The sequence below is a fragment of the Pholis gunnellus genome (assembly GCF_910591455.1).
Source record: "Pholis gunnellus genome assembly, chromosome: 1".
Taxonomy (NCBI): domain Eukaryota; kingdom Metazoa; phylum Chordata; class Actinopteri; order Perciformes; family Pholidae; genus Pholis; species Pholis gunnellus.
Window position 1 is genome coordinate 10237000 of NC_136528.1, and position 20954 is coordinate 10257953.

Below are 20954 nucleotides of genomic sequence, written 5' to 3' on the forward strand. Positions count from 1 at the left end.
AATTCAAAATACAGTTGTAATTTTGGTCAGTGACCAGCAGATGTCACCTTGTTTTGCAAAAAGTTCCTTGATTGTGGCTCAGTGTGGTGCTGTACAACTTTTTCAGCCTCCCTGTGCGTCACTTTTCAACCTATTTGAGCTCTTTTTGAAAAGTATAGGGACAACGATGCAGTGGAGAAGCAGATATATGGGTGCTTTAGTTCGTGACTGCTAGATAAAGCATGCCTTTGTACCAACAGTAGTCATATGTGGTGATGAAATCGACATTTTTGAACGTTTTTAAACACAGACTGGTCTATTTAGTATATGCCGACTGTCAGCCTCTATCAATAGTCGCATTGGCAATCAGTGAGACAACTAGCCTACTGTTGAGTGCTGATGCTACAACGAATCTGATGGCTGTCCTGTCAGACAGCTATTCATAAGTAGGAGGAGTTATTTAATACACACACACACACACACACACACACACACACACACACACGATATCATCCTCCCCGCATCCCGTCAGGTTCAGATGAAACTCCGCTCGCGCTCCTCGCTCGGCTCAACATGGACTCACTGAATTTTCTGCTCTTTCTCGCAGTCACCGCCTTCACGGTGAAAGGTAGGCTGTCAGCGCGCGCTTTAATTGCTTTAATTAACTCCCAAACCCTGGAGAATCTTTAATAGGAGGTGTTTACGTTTCATGTGTGTAATTAACCTGCTCCATACTGGATTAATTTGCAAGCCTCGCAAATGGGGTTACATCGACTACCTGTTGTGCCAAGCACCGAGTTTTGGTAACATTAACGTTATTTAATGCTATTTGTAATCAATAGTACATAATTACCTCATGTGATATGTGAATATGAACTACTAGAAAGTATAATGTTGTGGGGGAGTTGTTCTCAACCTTTTCAGTGCTGCCCATTATGAATTAAAGTAAAATCGACATTAGTCTGTATCAGAGTAAACCACGTTTTCAGCAATGCAGAACTCTGAATGTGGGCTAATTGTATGAAAGTGAATGACAAGACTTGCGTTTCCATTTGATGTGACGGTGCAGCGATTGGCTTTGTGCTTGTGTGTGGTTGCATTTGGTGGCAGTGTGTTTTCTCTCACTTTAAAGCTCTTTATGTACAGTAGGCATATTTGTAACAACTGACAAACAATCTCCCATTTGCACCCTGCAATGATGTGAATGCACTTTACATGCTCATACATTTGTGATATGGAGTCATAGCGCTGTGTGTATACGGGCGATATAACCTAAAGTCTATATCACAGTATTTTTGGGGGGTTTGTGTCTGTGTAACACTGAAAAGATGATTCCACCAATGTTCACTCTCTTTGCAATGTAAGGCAACATAACATATGAAATAAAAAAATATGATATATTTATTATATTATTATATTATATATTATATATTTAATATATATTTATTGTCTTCAAATGAAAATTATTAGTAGTTTAGTTTAGTTTATTAACTGGATACCCATTAGCTGATGCCTCAGCAGCCGTTAATCTTCCTGGGCTCCACAGAAAGGACAAAACGTAATACATACAAAACGTGCAACACATGATGTGAAACAAACAGTTAAAAATAGTAGGCTACAATCATAAAAATACAAAAAGTAAAAATAGTACAGTCAGATACATAGTGCAGTCAAAGACTATTGTCGTACACAGTGCATCTGTAATTTATACAATGCACTGTGTAGTAGACACACACATGTGTTTTGGGTGGAGGAGGCTGCCCCATTATGTAAACATACTGTGATTCATTCAGAGTATCAGTGTTGTTGTGTTAACTGTATTGCAACCTGGATCTCAGCTATAAAGAATATTTTTTTAACATATTTACTGTTGTTTCACCTCTTTTTACCAAAATGGGAAGTACATTACACTTAAATTTAATTTACATCTTTGAAGAAAACGAAAGCTGACATCATTTTTTTCATCTAAACCCACATGAAGAAAGAGTGCAGACGCTGTTTGAGCGGTACTGAACAAAACACGTGGCGGTCACCTGTAGGTAACCATAAACCGTATAAACTGTGTGGGAGTGACAGTTAATTGGGTGTTGTATCTCCCTTGTCCTTGTGTGTGTGCTGAAACTAAAATGTGTGATTATCACTGTAAAGATGCTGCAAAATCCACATTGTGGCCGCACATGAAACCGGCATACCGCCCAGCGCTGAACTTGTTGCAGCTTTTAATGGTGCTATGTGAGGTTTCTAAGCTTCAAGGGAGACTTGCAAGCATTTTTTGTAGATAGAAATGAAAATAACTGGGCATTATTGTTTTCCTACACTGAGGCAAACAATTAAAAGTGATTGTGATGATGATTTTATTTCTTGGCGAAAAACTACCCTTGAAACTTTCATGCCAATAAAGCCCCTCTGAATTTCAATTCAAGAGAGACGGAGAGAGATCGACACAAACAGACCGAGAGGCTGCTCGAAAACACAGGAAATGTCACACTCAGTTCATCGTTCAAAGAATTTCACTGTATTGGTTAGCGCAACAAAGGTTTCTTTCTTAACACTTGAGTGACAGTGTTCTTGTTGTGGCTTTTGTACAGCTGCCCGTGCTCCGACTCAGAGGCCACACATCACAAGTCGCCCCATGCAAATTTGGATTTGAATCAAAAATCTAAGTCACCCTGTAAGTGGTAATTAGTTCAAGAAACCTTCGAGACATGCTGTGTCTCATCAATTTTCCTCAGATCTGCTCTGAATTTTGAATATTTTGATTGAGGCAGTTCATTTAATGGTAATCACCGACTCAGACTCTTCAGTGTGAACTTTACAGGCACTAGTAGATTAAGGCTTCCCCTAAAGTGAAGTAGAAAGAGGCAGATGGAGATAAGTGGTGTTAGCGTGTGCTCATACATGCACGTCTAAATGTCTGAGCATATGTCTGGGGTATTTAAAGCCCTTGTCCATCTCTTTGACATTATTAAGGCTGTTTAATTTGATTACGAGGCAGAAAGGCTTTGCTTCTCGTTTTCTTTGATGGCTCCCAGCTCACTTTCAGCAACATATTAGCAACATAACAGCGATGTTTGTTTTGTGGTCTGATAGCCAGTAATGTACCAGGATGTTTTTCCAGAAAAAGCGTAACACAATGACACACATTGTCGTCGTCTTGCTGATCTTCATGGTGAAATTTGATTATGGTGAGATTTGTAGGGTGGCAGATCTCCAGGGGATTGAGCCACAGACAAAGAGAAGCTTTTAGCAAATATTTCTGTCTTTTTCGTGAAAGAACTGGATGCAACAGAGAGCAGGGGAATAAGGAGATGCCGACAGACAACCAGATCTCTGCCAAATCATCGGGATAATGCGCTTCTCATAGGTTGTTTAGGATCATTGGGCTGTGGCCATTAGTGAAGTGAATAAATGCTGCCAAAAATGCTCCGTAACTGAAGTGGGGAATACGAGGGTGTGTTAAAATGAGAGGCAGGTCTGATTTGACAGTGAGATGAAACCAGTCCAGGTATTGTATTTGGATCGTGTTTCACCACCCTGGACTTAGTTAGAATATTCCACTCTCACTTTGATTTAACAAAAACAAAAAAAAGACCTCGCCAAACACTAATTGAAATGCTAAATTATTCTAGAGTGAGAGGTTTCTGGAGTCACCTGGTGTATGGGGGGAGCTGGAGTGGTGGCGGGTACCTGCAGGATGAAGCAAGATTACAAATGGAAATAGGTGTGATAATGAGCCAGGAGTTCAGGCAGGTACTGAATGATGTGAGAGTGTGGGGATTGTAGCTTTGGGTCAGTCTCATCCTTGAACTTAAATTAACCTTCAAATCATTTCAAGCCAATCTAGTGTTGGGGCTTTATTCTTGGGCAATATCGGTCAGTCTATCACTTTGGTCCAGAATGGAATATCTCAACAACTATTTGAATGATTGCCCTGCAATTTTGTACAGACATTCATGTTCCTGAGAGGATAAAGTCTACTGACTTTGGTTATCCCCTGAAATTTGCTCTAGTGCCACCATGAGATTTAAATTGTGCTCCAGAGTGTAATACATCTCCTATTGGATGGATTGCAGTGTGACGTATTTGGCGGCATCTAGCGGTGAGCTTGCAGATTGCAACTAACTGAAACTTCCCCTGTGTGCCAAGCATGTAGGAGAACTACAGGAGCTGGTGTGAAAACATGAATGCCCCTCTCTAGAGCCAGTGTTTGGTTTGTCTGTTCTGGGCTACTGTAGTAACATGGCTGCCAGCTCCATGAAGAGGACCTGTCAACATAGACTGTATAGAAGAAGTGGACGTAGCAACCGTGACGTCACCTATTGAGGCCTTAAGTTCGGCATTTTGGCTGTCGCCATATTGCTTTTTGCAACCAGAAGTGACACGAGAGCGTGGAACTGAGTACAACTGAATGTTGAATAAGACATTTTAAGGCGACCAAAATGTTACAAATATCTTTATAAAACACGGTGAAAGGGTTAAAATTCTAAGAAGAAAGCATGCAGGACAACTCCCACACCGGACCATGATGTGGTCGCGACCCATCAATCATTATGTAGCCGCGACCTAAAGTATACCCTGCTTTCTATTCTCTTTTACTCTAACTGGGACCATCATTTACTAAATGAACACCATGCTGTATTGAAAAACACTTGAAACTGGAGATTGAGACCATAAATGCATGTTTACAATGTTTACTGAGGTAATAAATCAAGTTAAAAGTAGAGTCATTTTCTCATAGACTTCTAAACAATCAGACTTTTTGCAACCAGATGAGTCCCCTGCTGGCTATCAGAAATAATGCAACTTTATGGCACTTCGGCATTGGACCTGGAGGTTGCTGCTTGATTATCCCTCTGAGTATGTTAGCCTGCTGTTGTTAACATTTAACATCAGACACGTTCAAACAAGCATTAAACCCATTCAGTACTGTGGTATAAATGCTATGTTAGATACACAAAGATTAGTCACTCACAAAAGGTTCAGTACTGTGACGCCCCTCTCTTTGGATTTTCTATTGGTCAAATTCACGTTTTGTCTCTTTTTTCCAAACAAATGCTTTTGCTCTTGCTTGAAAAACAGAAACTGTGCTGAAAGCAGTCTCAGAGAGTCATTTAGTTCAGCTTAAAGTAGAGAAAAAGGGGTTGTTTGTGCTGCAGGATGGCTGTTTAAATAGGAGTTTGCCAATGTAATCGAAAAGGAATTGGCAATAGATGTGACGAACAGTGTCTGTCTTGCTCACATTTTGTCTGAAGGGATTATGAAAGTATTTACTGTCTAGGTTTCTCTGTCTTCTGTAGTTTCTCTTCAAGGGCCAGACCAGCGCAGGCTGTACACGGACCTGATGGCTGGCTACAACCCGCTGGTGAGACCAGTCTCCAACGACTCTCAGACTCTCACTGTTAAATTCGGCCTTACCCTCATGCAGATCATGGATGTGGTAGGTAACTAATGACTGTCCTCACATTACTGAGCATGCATGTGCACAAGGCGGTGTTATGATAACTCAATATAAAGATTGGGACTGTCTTCTCACTTCACAGCCAAAATCAATTCCAATATGTGTAAAGTCAAAACTAGCAGTTATTTTCTTAATAAATTAGGGTTCCAGTTATATTCAGTCCACAGTGATACATTTCTGGATAATTAACATCTGGGTTTGGATGTCTTTGAGTCTTCATTTCAAAGTGCAACAGCCGAACAGCCACTGCTTAACAGTCAGTTCTTTTTCTATTACCACAGCCATGAGAGGTTTAGCTACTGTGGACGTTCATGCATTTTTTTAATTCGCATGAGTCTTCATTTATGAAACTTAAACTGAGAAAATACCTGTACAAAATGACCTGAATGATAATGTTACTAAATATCACTTCATCATTTTATAACAGGATGAGAAGAACCAGGTTTTGACAACCAACATCTGGCTACAGCTGGTAAGACCTTTCCCTGTACAATTTATGTAAAGTCACAGAAAAGCTAAACTTAACGACCATTTCTCCGTTTTTCGGGGGTTATGTGCAGGACTTATTCTTGGCTGCAACCTATGTGCCTTAAAAAGTGAGGGACAAAATCCCAACAGAAATACAAAAAATGTGTTGGTTTTTACACTTCCATTCATGTAAGATTCAACAAACAAGATACAGCATGTTATTAAGTGAGCTTAAGAGGAGCTGATAGGTTGATTTTAATTGTCAAACTGTACCTTAAACTTAAGCCTCTATCCTGGTATTTGGTTTGTGTATCTAATCACAATATATGTGTAGTTCTTGTCTTACAGTCTTGTTTATCACATCTACTCAAACCTAGTTTTTCCCCTTTCACCTTCCACATGGGCACGCCCCTTCCTCCTCCATGCAGTGAGATGAAGTGTCTGAACATGCATGTTTTATCGCAGCCTGTCCATTGTGTGACACGAGCTTCCTGCTGCTGCACCGTCAGCAAGCTGTGTCGAGGCGGTTTGGTCTGTTTTAAATCACCTTGAGGAATCCCAGCAGCCTCCTCACTCAGTCTCTCACTCCACACCCTGCGCAATCGACTTCGGCTCTCGAACGCAAGATAGCGCAGGCAGCATTCACAGTATCTGCCCTCTGTTAGCGCCGATCCAGCATATGTGTTGGCTTAGTCTACTCGTTCGAACTCTGGGAAAGAAAGTTTAAATGTGCTAAAGATGTTTATCACTGAAAGTCACTTTGAGACTGTAAGATTACACACACACACACACTCGGTCTGTTATTATACATATACAATATACAGGATGGTGTTGGAGTGAAGAAATAATAAATACACTGACAATTGTAGCATTTCTAGACTGAAATATCTCAACGTCTAGTGGATGTATTGCCGTGAAAATCTTGTACAGACATTCATTGTTGCTTTAGGGGAGGATAATTACTTTGTTAATCCTCTGACTTTACCTCTAGCACCACCAGCAGGTCAACATTTACACATATTTCATGAAATAGCTTCATGTCTGCATGGATTAGCACAAAAAATGGACATTGAGTAGATGTATCCTTCTGACTTTGGTTACCACTAGAGCAAACAGCATGTTGACAGTTAGTTCAGAGTGATATTTCTCAATAGCTTTTCCTCCAGTGCCATAATCAGATAAAAGTTGTGTTACGTAAACAATTATATACTCAGGCCCATATGTTTATTCGCAAGTTTATTATGTGTTCTGTCAATGTACAATGTTCATTATTTAGAGCCCTCTGCACACCTACAGTATGTAGCTCGTCTCTGATGTAACTACATGAAAAGTGGTACATGGAGGCTCATCGTGGCTCACAATGATGCAACGAGGTTGTTGCTTCAGTCTCCTAGATGTTGTAGTGCCAGTCAGCTGTTTGTGTTCTCTGGTGTCCTTGCATGTAAGGCACTTCTAAGACATCGTAAGTACAATTTGATGTGTTGCTTGGATGAGTCAGCGAACTTCATCAGAGAGGCTTTAACCCTGCAGCCCTAAAAAAAAAGCTTTTATCTTGTATGTCCTATTTCTCTTTTATTGCTTTGGATCCTCTTGTGAATCTAAAATAGGCTCACCAAACGTACAGGTTTAAAGGATATGTTAAAGTTGTTTATGTAAAATATGATAAATACATAAGATTTCTGCATCCCACAGTTCTGGGATGATTCTTACCTCCGGTGGGATCCATCAGCGTATCCAGGTGTGATCAATGTGAGATTTCCTGACCATCTGATTTGGAAGCCAGACATTCTGCTGTATAACAGGTAGGTATTGTAAGGACAGATCCGCTGGGTGCTGCACTGTAATTGGATATGCATGGTGTCAGACTCAGCATGCATGCATTGTCCTCTGCACTATATAATGGGGGGGGATGTCAGACGGATGATGCATTTTTGGATTTTGTGTTCCAGAGTTGAAAACGAGATTGTGACAATGACTCTGACTGTGATACATTAGACACAGCAGAAAATATTTTTCTGAAACACACAGGAATTATTTATTTTGCTCTGTGTTGAAAATATGTTTAAATAAAAAATGAATTGGGTCTCGTGCACGAACCACATCACTATGAACAGATTCATTCATGAACGAGTGGTTTAAGAGAAATTGTGGCTTGAAATATGACTTTTGGCCTCTAACGTCACGTCTTTTTTTAGTCCTCTAATTCTATCACCACTGACGCCGCTAAATTAGTTTTCATCTGCTGATTTCTGACACCAGGACTTGAAGCTCTGTGGTGTGAAAATCTTCTATTTGCTCTTAGTTCACATGTTTTGTGACTGAAACGCCACAAATGGAGCAGAACAGGAAGCCTTAGATTTATCAAATTATCAGTTACTACTCGTGAGCAGGTGATATTCATCAAGTTGAAACAAGCAAGTAATGAGTGTGTGCTGTTTAGAGGTTTTGCTACTGAGACTACTTTCATATATTTAAAGGTCAAACAAACTTCATTTTTGGTAAAGATGAGCTTTCATATTATTTGTTCAACCAACATACAAGTTGCAGCAGACATCTATTCGCCTCATTTAATGTTTAAACCCATTGTTTTCCTTTTAAAGAGGAGAGGCCAACTGCTTTATTTAACACGTGAGTGAAAAATTGCCTTGAGCAAACAGAACATAAAAGCCATTGGAATGTAATAAATAACTTCAGGTGGCAACAAGTCAGAATATGCTGAAATATTTAGGCTCCTGCTCTTGTTTCATGAGGTCTGCAGAGCAACAGACCCCATGTGGTCACAGGACTTGTTCAGAACATCCTGCAGAGAGAGACCACACAAGCAGAAAATGAAAGATAAATAAATGCCGCTGTTGCACAAAATAAACCTAAACCTCATTCCTTTTGGAACAAAATAACTTTGTGTTTAGGTCTGGTTCAAGTATGATCAATGTGCAGGAAGTGAATATACTTATTGACATGTTTAGGTTAATCACAACTGCACTGTGTTTAAGCTGGTTACACTTCAAGGTTAGTGTTGCTCTGCAGTTTAAATATATTCACTGAGGTCTAGACGAGAGCGTTGTAGCAATAAATCATGAAGAAAAATGAAAAGACTTGTGTAGAAAAGATGGGAGAAAGAGCATTTTACTATATGTCCCTAATGGGAAATGCTGTACAGATCATCATTAATCATTTTGAAAGAATTATCTGAACAAATCACATCAGAGGCACTCTACCCTCCCATCGACTAATGATGGGGAAAAAGCATTGTACTTCATTTGTCATTGGCCCTCTGAGGAAAGCCTTGATTTGAGACTCTTTGAATTAGACTGCTGAAAGTGAATCCCCCCCCCCGCCCTCCTTTCAACTTCAGTTCAACCATGACTCAACCTCTGGGGAGTTCATTTAGAGGGAGTGAATTGTGGGTAGCAGAGGAGAATGAGGGTAACTTCTGAATAACCATCTCCAAGGGAATTGAGACACTGCGTGTGCTGTGTACCTGCTTTCTCTAACTCATTATAGTCCAGGTGATAAAATGATGTTCACTTGGAACAGTTCAGGGCCCTGAACATTTGGAGCCATCACAGAAACGCCAATACACTCTCTGCTACAACCAAATGTTTCTATTTTGCATCAAATCTCCTGTACCAAACATGATAACACCCCTATGTTTTGATGGTCATGGGTTACAATGATGTCGTATACAACATCACAAACTGTACAGGTGAATAGGTAATGGTGAATTCAGTCACTTTGTGAGAAGGAAGTCACGTAATCTGAGACCCAAGGCTTGACTTTATAGTATCATGTCTGTTGCATGCAAGTTCTGTAGAGTTTTAGAAGCTTAATCCTTTTGTTTATTAACCTTAACAAACAAACTGCCACTGTTGCAGCTGTTAACTCCCGTGAAATAACTTGTGTACCTGATTGTGTATTTGATCAATTCAGTTTCCAACACTTGGAAATTGTAGAAGAACTTTTCAGAGCATAGAATACTGATTCTTTTTTCAAAACTTTGAAACCTAATTATATAGACTTGGTGATGTCTTCTCGGTTTGGAGGGAGAGACAGAGGAGAATTGTGAAGCAGTCCACAAAGGAAATGACCTCGTCATGAATGCCTTTGACAGAGCCATGAAACGGGAAAACCCATCGAGTATATGGACCTCAATCTCTGGGGCTCTGCTTATACTTTTTCTCTGGGCAACTTAACAGATGAGCCTTGTTTCCCAAGAGTAGTCCAACATGAAGGAGGGGTGACGGAGGGCAGGCCTGATTTTTAGTGTTTCATGGCTCTGTCAAAGGCTCCAAAAAGCATTCCAGAGGAGGTCATTCCAGTCGTGGACCCCTTTGCAATTCTCCTTTACGGTCGCTCCAGCGGCCAACATCAATCAAGCTCGGGTGGTTCACATAGAAAGCAAGAGCAGCATACCAAGGAGGCAGGGCACCATATGTGTGTGTGTGTGTGTGGGAGGAGTTAGGACAATTCTAATGACCTGTGACTGACAAGGGCTCATACAAATAATAGACTTATAACTTATAATCATTAATATGATGTTGTTTTATCAGTTTCACTCGCTGTTTGTGGTTCCCCCAAATTTATGTTCAATTTGTTGAAATGTTTTCCACTGAAGCTGTACTTTGGTTACAGATGACTCTGCAGTAAATACTGATGTAGCTCCATGTTGTCCACAGTGCTGATGAAAGATTTGATGCTACGTTCCACACCAACATTTTGGTCAATTCCTCTGGCTCCTGTTCCTACATACCTCCAGGTAAGAGTCAAAATCTCAGTGAGACCAAAATAGATGTTTCGTCATTAGAAATGTCAGATGTTAAATTATTGCTCCCTTCCTCTGCTGTTTGTTTTTTTTACACGTAACTAAACCTGATATTCTACCTGCAGAGTCGAAAAGAGAACGCACAAAGGAAGTACATTTGTGAAAATTATTTATAATGTGATGAAAAATTCATGATGAGGTCTGGAGCACACAGTTATAGCTTTAAAAAAGTGGTAAGAAATTCAAAACTTTTACCTACATAATCCAAAAACTACAATGAGGTGTCATTATTTTATTATGGCTTAATTATAATTATAATATCATCAAACCACAATAAATAGCTGACAGTCTTGTTATTCATATGTAAAAAAAAATTATTTAATTAATTTGCTCAAAAAAGGTTGAAGTTCGTGTCAGAGGCTCAATTATCAAACAAACACAATCCTCCTGATTTTATACAATTTATACTCAGCAGGCTCCTGTTATTGTGCTGTATAAACATGATAAACATTATGCTGTATATTCTTTTGGTGATTTCCACGAAGGATTAGTGAGAAAAGCATCTGCTGCTGTGTTTTCATGGATGAGAGCTTTGAATAAGCTTCCTAAAGCTATCAGCATTTTAGTCTTGGCATAAATTCATCTAAAATGCTGATTAATTATGTCAAAAAGTTGCTCTAATAACGTTTAAATTCAGGTTGGCTTTTGCTAAGTTTTACATTTTAGGGACTATATGTTTTCTCTTTCTTGCCCGAGAGTTAGATGATTAGACTATCATGTCTTAGCTTAGCTTAGTTTAGCTTAGCATAAAAACTGAAAACAGGTGAAACAACTAGCCTAGCTCTATCCAAAGGTACAAAAATACAACTGATAGCCCCTCTAAATGTCACCAATGAACATGAAGCTCCACTTCAAACAAACAAGATAATGTTAATTAGTTAGCTCTAGATGTGCTGGTAGGTGAATTTTGTTCGCTTTTTGCACGGAGCCAGACTCGCTGTTTCCCCCTCGTTTCTAGTCTTGATGGTATGCTAAGCTAAGTAAACCGACTTCTTCAAATGTTCTTATCCCAGTAATGTCAAACGCTCCAAACACGTGGATCCACCAATATCGCGCTCAGTGAAGTATTTGAGCAGCGATGCACTTTCCCTGAACAAGCCCCTTCGGACCACCCACTGCTGCCAGCCAGCAACCCATATACACACACATGCATGAACAGCAACACATTGCACATTGCACAGCTGGTGATCACTGCTCTCCCTGGCAGGCTCTTCTACCCCCCCCCCCCCCCTTTTATTTAATTTTCTCTTACCATGAAAAGCGCTGGCCTGCCTTGCCTCAGCATCTTAATCAATATGGGCATAAATGGCTCCATCATTGAATTTCTTCTGGATTGATTGCCTCTCTCACAAGCAAATTGCCTCTCAACTTTGTTCGAAATGAACCCTCATTGAATGCCATATTGGCCCAGAATACTCAGTCACCGCTTGAGCTCAACACAACTGCGTTAAATGAGTAAAACTGTACGCAGATGTGACCTCGACCGCTGTTCCGAATCATTTCCTGATAACTTGTCTTTGTCACTGAGGTTCATTGCAGTAAATGGCATTCATTCTTCACATTTTCTGCTCCCCATCTCTGTTCATTCCCTGCTGAGGTTTATCATCTTCATGGCACCAAGAGAGAGGCGAGAGACCTTGTTTACTGCAGATGTCTCATATCTTTCTTCAATGTGGATGGAAATTAGCTTGGTGTCCATCCTCTCCTGAAGGATTACCGGCCGCTTTCTTCTCATTATCATATTGGATATTGGAGTAAAACCTCTCTTGCTGCCCCTCTAGCTGTTGGGCACTGTCATTTCTTTCTTCAATTTCCGTCTGCTTCCTATATTCCAGAGTAGTTGAAATTCTATCAGAGCTCTGAATAACACTCCATCCCTTTCTGTCTCTCTCTCTCTCTTGAGTAGCCATCTTCAGGTGAAGTATGGTCTATCTCAAAGCAAGTCTTTCTTCAATGTGGTTCCTTTTGGGCCAAATTATGTTGCAGTATGTCGACTGAACATGTGACAAAACATCTGTCTCTCTATTCGTCTGTGGACTGTACTTCCCTTGTGACAAAACTATTTTTGACAATCTGATCTGTCTATGTTTGATTGCTCACCTGACAAAACATTCGTCTGTGTCAATTCAACTTTAGACTGGACCTCTGTCATCTTGTTTCACTCCCTGTCGTCATGATGTGTCGTCCTCCCCGTCGTCCTCACTGTCGACGAGTTGAATAGATGTTGGGTATCTGTTTTGTCACATCTTCAGCTGATAGTCAGTGTGCATGTGACATAACTTTGGCACAAATGGAACCCCACGGAATCTGTCTTGGTCGTAACATGTTTCTCGCCACAACAGGGATCTTCAAGAGCACCTGCCAAATCGATGTGCGCTGGTTCCCCTTTGATGTCCAGAGGTGTGAGCTGAAGTTTGGCTCCTGGACATACGGGGGCTGGTCTCTGGACTTGAAGATGTTGGAGGCTGACATCACAGGCTACATCGCCAACGGAGAGTGGGATCTTGTCGGTGAGAGGATTGATATTCAAAATTCAAAATGATGATTTCTCCATAACTTTTCACTCCATTTCGGCCAGAGTAGACTGTGTTTTGTTTCGTCTCACAGAGGTTGTAGGACGGAGAAACGAGCGTTCCTACGAATGCTGCGAGGAGCCGTACCCTGACATTACCTTCACCTTGGTGATGAGGAGGCGGACCCTCTTCTACGGCCTCAACCTGCTCATCCCGTGTGTCCTGATCTCCACTCTGGCGCTGCTCGTCTTCCTTCTGCCTGCTGACTCTGGAGAAAAGATCTCACTGGGTTTGAAACACACACATTGCTGAAATACAGGACATTTAAAAGGCCAGTTACACAAAGGGCATTTCGGGGGAATCTATTTGCAGAAATGAAATACAATATTCATAACCATGATTTCATTAGTGTATAATAACCTGAAATTAAGACTCATTGTGTTTTTGTTAGCTTAGAATGAGCCCTTATTTGCATATTTGAGACTGGCTCCTCTTCATAGAGTCCGCCATGTTGCACTGCCATGTTTCCACAGCAGCCCAGAAAGGACAAGCCAAACACTGGCTCTAGCGAGAGCCTTTCACATTTTTATGTCACTTGAATGCCATCATAGTTGTCCTACATGCTTGTGAAACTGCAGTAACGTGAGAAGCAGAGTGGAAAACCATTGGGCTCTGCCAGATGCTGTTCCAGTGCTCCTGAAGTGGTGTTATTATGGTGAGGAGGGCTTTTTAGGGAGGCGAACGACGTTACCAAGGTTTTGTACTCGACGCACGGCTCACGTTACCTCAGTCTTGGAAAGAGAGAAGAGAGCGGAGGGGTATGTTGGTTGGTTACAATCTGCAACCTCACCAGAAGACGCCACCTAATACTACACACTGTCCATTTAAAATTTGTATTTAATAGCCTTTTCATTGATTATTGTTTTTTATGCACATTGAGAGACCAGAAAAACCCTAGACCCTGTAATGCAATCCAATGCAACTGTCCTATAGTAAAATAAATACAAACTGTGTGAGACTTGCTGTCAAGGGGTTGATTCAACTTGGTGTTACATTTCACCGTCCTTTTTTTTGTCTCATTGGATTGCATTAGATTTCAAGGTTTGTCTCAATTATTTTTCCCTCACTATATAAAGTAGGGAAACAAATATTTAATATCCCCATCAACATTTGGATAAAGGATTCAGAGGAACCATGGCACATACCTCCAACAAGGGTCCACTGCATATTTTCATTTGATCTGCAGTTGGATCTGGATCTGCATCTAAAATACACACAGTGATAGACATCCCTGAATACATGCCAGCACATTTGTTATTAAAGTACATGCACTAATAGTCTGTACTGTATTTTTTAAGATGCATTCGTTTCTAATCATTGCAAGCCAAAGTAAAGATGATATCTTTCTGTTGGCCCACCTCTGGGTCCCTTGGCTGCAGCTGCGAGGGAGAAATATCCCTCTATACATATTTTACAAGCCTTATAAGAGGATTTCAGTTTGACTGACAGTCTTTCTGCACCTCATTGACCTGCAGTGCACTTTTCCCTCAACTTTTCACCAATAAAAAACATATAGGTCACACACACATACACATACACACACACACACACACACGCACACACACACACAATACTATGGCTGCTATTGCATTGGTAGCATTGGTGTTCATCTTATTTGATATATTCGTCCAGCTCTGCTCTAAACACAGAGTTGGTTAGATTATGACACAACATAAGAGTTGATATGTCTGTGAGGTTAGTGAGGTGATAGATTTGCATTTATTTATTTTTTGTTCTTTCTCAATCTTTAATTTCTCCATTTCTGAGGGGGAAAAAAAGTGTACTGGCTGCTTTGCTTCCGGTCATGTTACTGGAGAGTGTTTTTTAGGTCAAAGAATGCAGCTGAAAACTAAGAGATAATAATTAAGTCAAATCTTTTACAGCCCAAGTGGTTTCGACACGGAGCCAACCTTTCTATTAATCCCTCACTTTTCTCCATCTACACTTCATTTGTTTCCCAGCCCATTCGTCTGCCGGGTAATCAGTCATTCTGTGAAAAACAATGTTTTTTCATTAATCTACTTCCTCTGTGGCCTTGTGGAGTAATCTGATAATCAGCACTGAGTGACTCACTTAACTGTCAGTGGACCGAGAAATTGTTTAATCTTATCTCAATTGTCACAGTTGACTTGAATGTTTGAGCCCATTTCATGCATAAATTACTCGGGCTTGGTGGAGACAGTATCTGTGGGTTGGTGGTGGTATGGATGTGTGTGTGTGTGTGTGTGTGTGCTATATGTGGGGGTGGGGGGGGGTTGATTTATGCAGTTTGTGCCTACTTCAAATCATTAGAGTCCTGCGTCACAGCTGGATTCCTTCATTAACCGAACAGTGCTTTAGAGCCAGATGTGTGTGCATTCCTTCTGATGTTTTGATTGCTCACAGACAGATAGAGGAAATAAGAATTGCTCATGCGAAGAGTATAATAAGCTGTTGTGTAGATTTGAATGCTCCTAAAATGTGTTTGACAGGGTTTTTATACTTTAGTCCACAGCACAAAATAAGCATATGTCATGAGTTATATTCCTTAGGTAAATTGTGTGTGTGTGTGTGTGTGTGTGTGTGTGTGTGTGTGTGTGTGTGTGTGTGTGTGTGTGTGTGTGTGTGTGTGTGTGTGTGTGTGTGTGTGTGTATGTATGCTGGCTCATGTGCTCACAGATCTACTGTATATGAAGTCAGTATATCAACCCCAGCCGCACCATGACATTATTATTTGAGAATGGTGAACATTCATTTAGAAGTGTGTTTTCATGGCAGCGTTTATTCCCAGATTTAATTTCAATAAAATTGGGCTGTCGTGAGCATTACGTTTGTAAATCTTTACTCTCAAAGTCCCCTCATTTTTGCATCTGCATTTTCATATCGGTATTGTGAAGGGTTGTTTATATTAGAAGGTTCATCAGCAATGCTGTGTTCATTCTATTCATTCGTTTAAAGAGTTGGCTCATCTAAATCACAAAGCAACAACATATTTTCCCATGTGGTATCGAGCTATGTTTATAGTCAAGGTTTTATTTTCAGTGGTTTGGATATTTTCGCCTTTGCCTGCATCACTGTACAATGCAGGTGAATGCAAATTTGTTGCTCAAAGCATTTCAAAAACCTGACCAGCAACATTCACTTAAAATGTATTAATGTTATCTTCTTTTGGTAGATAATAGTCTCTAATTATCAAGATTTGGATTATCCAGAATAACTGGATGGAAGTTATGTTCATTAAAACTCAAATGGAAGCAAATGTTCCTGGGAAAAATATTTTCACGTGTTTTTATTTATAAACACATGAACATTTTTTAGCTCAGACTGACAAAATGGATCACCCGATTTTTTGTACTGAAATATCATTCTCTTTAGAATACAGGATATTTATTCCCACTCATAGTCATTTGAAATGATTCACATGTTAGTACTTGTTCCACAGATATACGAATATATATATAAGAAAATGTAGAGGCAGCTGTTCAGTGTTTTTCAGTGGCGCCAAATATATATCAGCATGCCTGCAGTTAATTAAAATGTGACTCTTAATCCTGCTGAGAAGTTCAGTCTTTCAGTGCGACAGCCAAAGAGCCAGTGGCTTAGCGACGTCAGCTCATTAGTGAAAACTCTGCTCACAGGTATTTCAAAGATACCTTTGTGTCTTTCTGTGGTTGTACCTTCTCAGGTGATGGAGCCAGTGACTGTGACACATTATAAGCTTCAACAGTTCACACACAAATCTAATTTTTGGGGAATTCTCCTTCACAGTTGACAACAGTGCAATACCGCATTGTTGAAGAGTAGCATCAAATGTGAAACAAGGCAAAATTTGCCTAAGAATACAAGGCAGACTTTACACAAACTAGGAACCAAATGTTCAACAGAAAAGATGAAACAATGAGTATTTATGATAAAACTCAGCGAAATAGCGCACTTACTATTTTACATATTATTTCAAAATTAATTTTAAGGATGGAAAAAGTGTGTTTGATTGCATTTATAACAACCAACTTGTGCAGAGAACCTTGGGGCTCAGCCAACAGTGTAATTTCAATACTTTTCACTCCACTTAACAGTTTTGTTTTGAGGTGCTTATGAGATTTGGTCTCCTCCCCAGGCATTACAGTCCTGCTCTCCCTGACTGTCTTCATGCTGCTGGTTGCAGAGATTATGCCCGCCACATCGGACTCGGTGCCTTTAATAGGTAAGCGCCAGGCTGAAGTTAAAAGCAGTCGCTATGGGTGTCAACTGCCATCAGTGTAAAGACACCGGTAGAAATTTTTGTGTTCGTGTTTCATTATGGGTTCTCTCACATCACAGTGTGATTAAGTTTAAGCAGCCATCCAATATTTGGATTTTTTTATATAGAGATCTGAGTCACCATATTTGAAGCAGTGAAGAGTGCATTTCTATGAGACTCATAAAGTGAGAAACCTTTTACTTTATCCTCAGGTTTTCTCCTCGCAATAATCCCTGCATCTGTTTTATTGTTTCCATTCTTACTGTCTCCTCCAGCTCAGTACTTTGCCACCACCATGGTCATTGTTGGTCTCTCAGTAATTGCTACAGTTCTAGTCTTACAATATCACCACCATGACCCTGATGGAGGCAAGATGCCGAAGTGGGTGAGTGTCGTTTCATTTTACATCATTATTTGTGACTTGTACTATGATCCCTTTAACACCACTTTAGCCATTTCCGTCCAACCACGAGTCAAAACTGGGGAGTATAATGATAAACTGTCATTATGCTGCTTTTTTTATTTGGTTACAGTCCATTTTGCTTCACTTACGGTGGTTCATTAAGAATAAATTGCATTTGCTTGTGTTGTCAAATGGGTATCTTTAACAGGCAGAAATGTACTGAGAGGTCCTCAAGTGTTAAACAAGTTAGTTACAAATATCCACCAGGAGAACTCAGAGTCTGGCTAATATGTTTCTATAAATATTTCTGGCACAATGAGGTCTCCTGATATAATATTATACTGAAAAGGTTTAGAGTCAAAGAATGATACAACACAGAGCAGAGTGGTTACCTGCTACCTTCTGTAGTGAAACTGGTATTTTCTGGGGCAACAATATAATCAGCTTTTCATTATGATTTGGGAAAAGGGAAATATTGAGCTGATTTGGCTTCTATTGGGCTTCTGTGAAAACAAAACTGAGAAAAGAAATTAGACATAAAGGATGACGGATGATAGATAGACTGGATATTCTCTGGTGGAAGAGCCTTATTAATTTCTTCCATATTCTTTACTGTTTGGCCCCAAAGACCCGTGTGATCCTGCTGAACTGGTGCGCCTGGTTCCTGCGCATGAAGCGGCCAGGTGAGGAGCGTTTGCACTCGGCGTGTCACAACAAGGCCCCGCGGAACAGCATGACCAGCACGGAGGTCAATTCCGGCGCCTCAGCCCCCCAATCCACCAACGGCAACATGCTTTATGTCGGCATCCGGGGCCTGGAGAGCATCCAGTACTCCACGACCGCCACCTCGCCTGACTCTGGGGTCCTCTGTGCACGGCTGGCTGGGCGAGCAGGCGAGGATGAGATGTTCCTTCCAGCAGCTCAGGGCTCCTCAGCGGGCGGCTTGGAACCAGAGCTGGCCAAGATCCTGGAGGAGGTGCGCTTTATTGCCAAGCGCTTCCGTGACCAAGACGTGGACAAGTCTGTGTGCAACGAGTGGAAATTTGCTGCGTCTGTTATCGACAGGCTTTGTCTCATGGCTTTCTCACTCTTCACTATCCTCTGCACCTTTGGGATCCTCATGTCAGCACCCAACTTTGTAGAGGCCATTTCCAAAGACTTTTCCACTTAAGGACTTTATCAGGAAACAAAAATAAGAGCCTTTACCAATTTCTCCTACCACAGAGTAACCATTTGTAAAAGTCGTGTGGCGGTAATTTGGATACAGTTAAGGCTGCTATATGGGACTTGTATACCACCAGATATTTAATCATGCAAAGTCAAATTGAGGACTTCAGGCAAATTGTATGTGAGGCATAAATACTTTAATTTATGCCTTACATGACGTTGGTGAAAATGACCAGTCTTTGCCTTTTATATTAAACAGCCATAGCGGCATATTAAAGGAAAACATCAACATTTTATCCTCTTGTACTCTTCTAAAATGACTAAGAAACACTGATACTTTAAAGCATTGTTTAAGTTGTGTCATCTGCTAATCTACAGTGAATGCAAATGTGGTTTGTTATGTGATGTTGATTGTGTATTATTGTTCATTACAATGCAATGACAATTAACAATGCTTTCACAAAGATCTACTCCTTATACAAAACATTACAGCTACAGTATCTTGTATTAAAATGTGTTTGTTGCATCACGTGAATACTCATTTATCCATCTATGTGATGTTGTAAGTTGCCTTTCTGTAAATACAAATGATATTGTCAAACGCATAACCATGTTTGTCTTAGTTATTGCTTCTTGCTTATTTTAATATAACATTTTATGAAAATTAAATAATTACTGAGGTCAAAATAGTCTGCTTTTCATGTCAGATCATTCAAATGTATGATGTTTTGTTGCTCGAGTGCCTTGGCGGCCCAGTGGTTACAGAGCATGTAATACAACCTCGACGTCTGGGGTTTGATTCCAGCTATGAGACCTTTGTTGCATGTTACACTCCTCTCTCACTCCCTCTTTTCTACACTGTCCTCTGTCAAATATAGGATGCTAGAAGAAAGCCAAAGAAATCAACTTAAATATATATATATATATATATATATATATATATATATAATGTAATATAAATACAATATAAATACACTGCTGCTCCATCCACATTTTCTTATTTGGACTATAACCTTGACTATTGTACTGTAAAATTGAAACAGACAACAGAGACGGACTGTTTTGACATGCTGTTTGACATCCAGCCAGATAAAGACAAAAACTACTCTGGGTAAAACACAAAACTACTCCAATGCAGCTCCTGTAGTATTATGTGGAGGAAGATGAGTCATCAAATTGCCTACATCTAATTTCGCAAGACTGAATGAAAGTTTGGACTGAGCAAGAAAGTTGTTCCAACCAGTTACAGAAAATATAGCCTTGAGACAAGAAATCCATACTGAAATGAATTAGAGCGCACATCACTTTCCCCATTGCATAAATAAATGTTTGCTGTCTTTAAAGTAGAGTGAATCGTATAACTGACACAAGAACATTTGCTGCTTTTTATTACGTGACTGTGTGCGTACGTGCGTGTGCGTGCGTGTGCGTGTGTGTATATGTGTATATACACACACACGAAGTACAACATTATTTGCTACAAACTACGCTTAAAGTACCACGAGTAAAAATATTCATGCAGAATGGCCCGTTGCCGAATAATTAATATTGAATTATAATTATCTTATATATAATTACACTAATGTGTGCATGACTTAAATGTTGCAGATGGTAAATGTGGAGCTAATTTGAAGTACTTTACAGACTGCTAGATAGCTTAACCTATAATTATATATCATAATATATTACTTGATTTATATTTTGTATTAACATAATATGTATAATATTCTGAATCTGCAAAGTAAGTAAAGTGGTCAAATACATGTAGTCAAGTAAAAAGTATCATATAATATTTACCTCCAAAATGTAGTGGAGTAGAAGAATAAAGTGTCTGAAAATGGAAATACTCAAGAAAGTAGAAGTCT

General features: G+C 40.0%; 1 protein-coding gene across 1 annotated transcript; it reads left to right on the top strand.

Moving 5' to 3' along the window:
* Positions 1–495: 495 nt before the first annotated feature.
* Positions 496–19685, top strand: LOC306701237 (neuronal acetylcholine receptor subunit alpha-7-like). The gene is made up of 10 exons (XM_079166495.1): positions 496–607; positions 5277–5416; positions 5865–5909; positions 7598–7707; positions 10582–10661; positions 13070–13237; positions 13335–13529; positions 17397–17483; positions 17795–17904; positions 18551–19685. The coding sequence occupies exons 1-10, from the start codon at positions 553–555 to the stop codon at positions 19091–19093; spliced, it is 1533 nt and encodes a 510-aa protein (XP_079022621.1). The 5' UTR covers positions 496–552; the 3' UTR covers positions 19094–19685.
* Positions 19686–20954: the final 1269 nt, after the last annotated feature.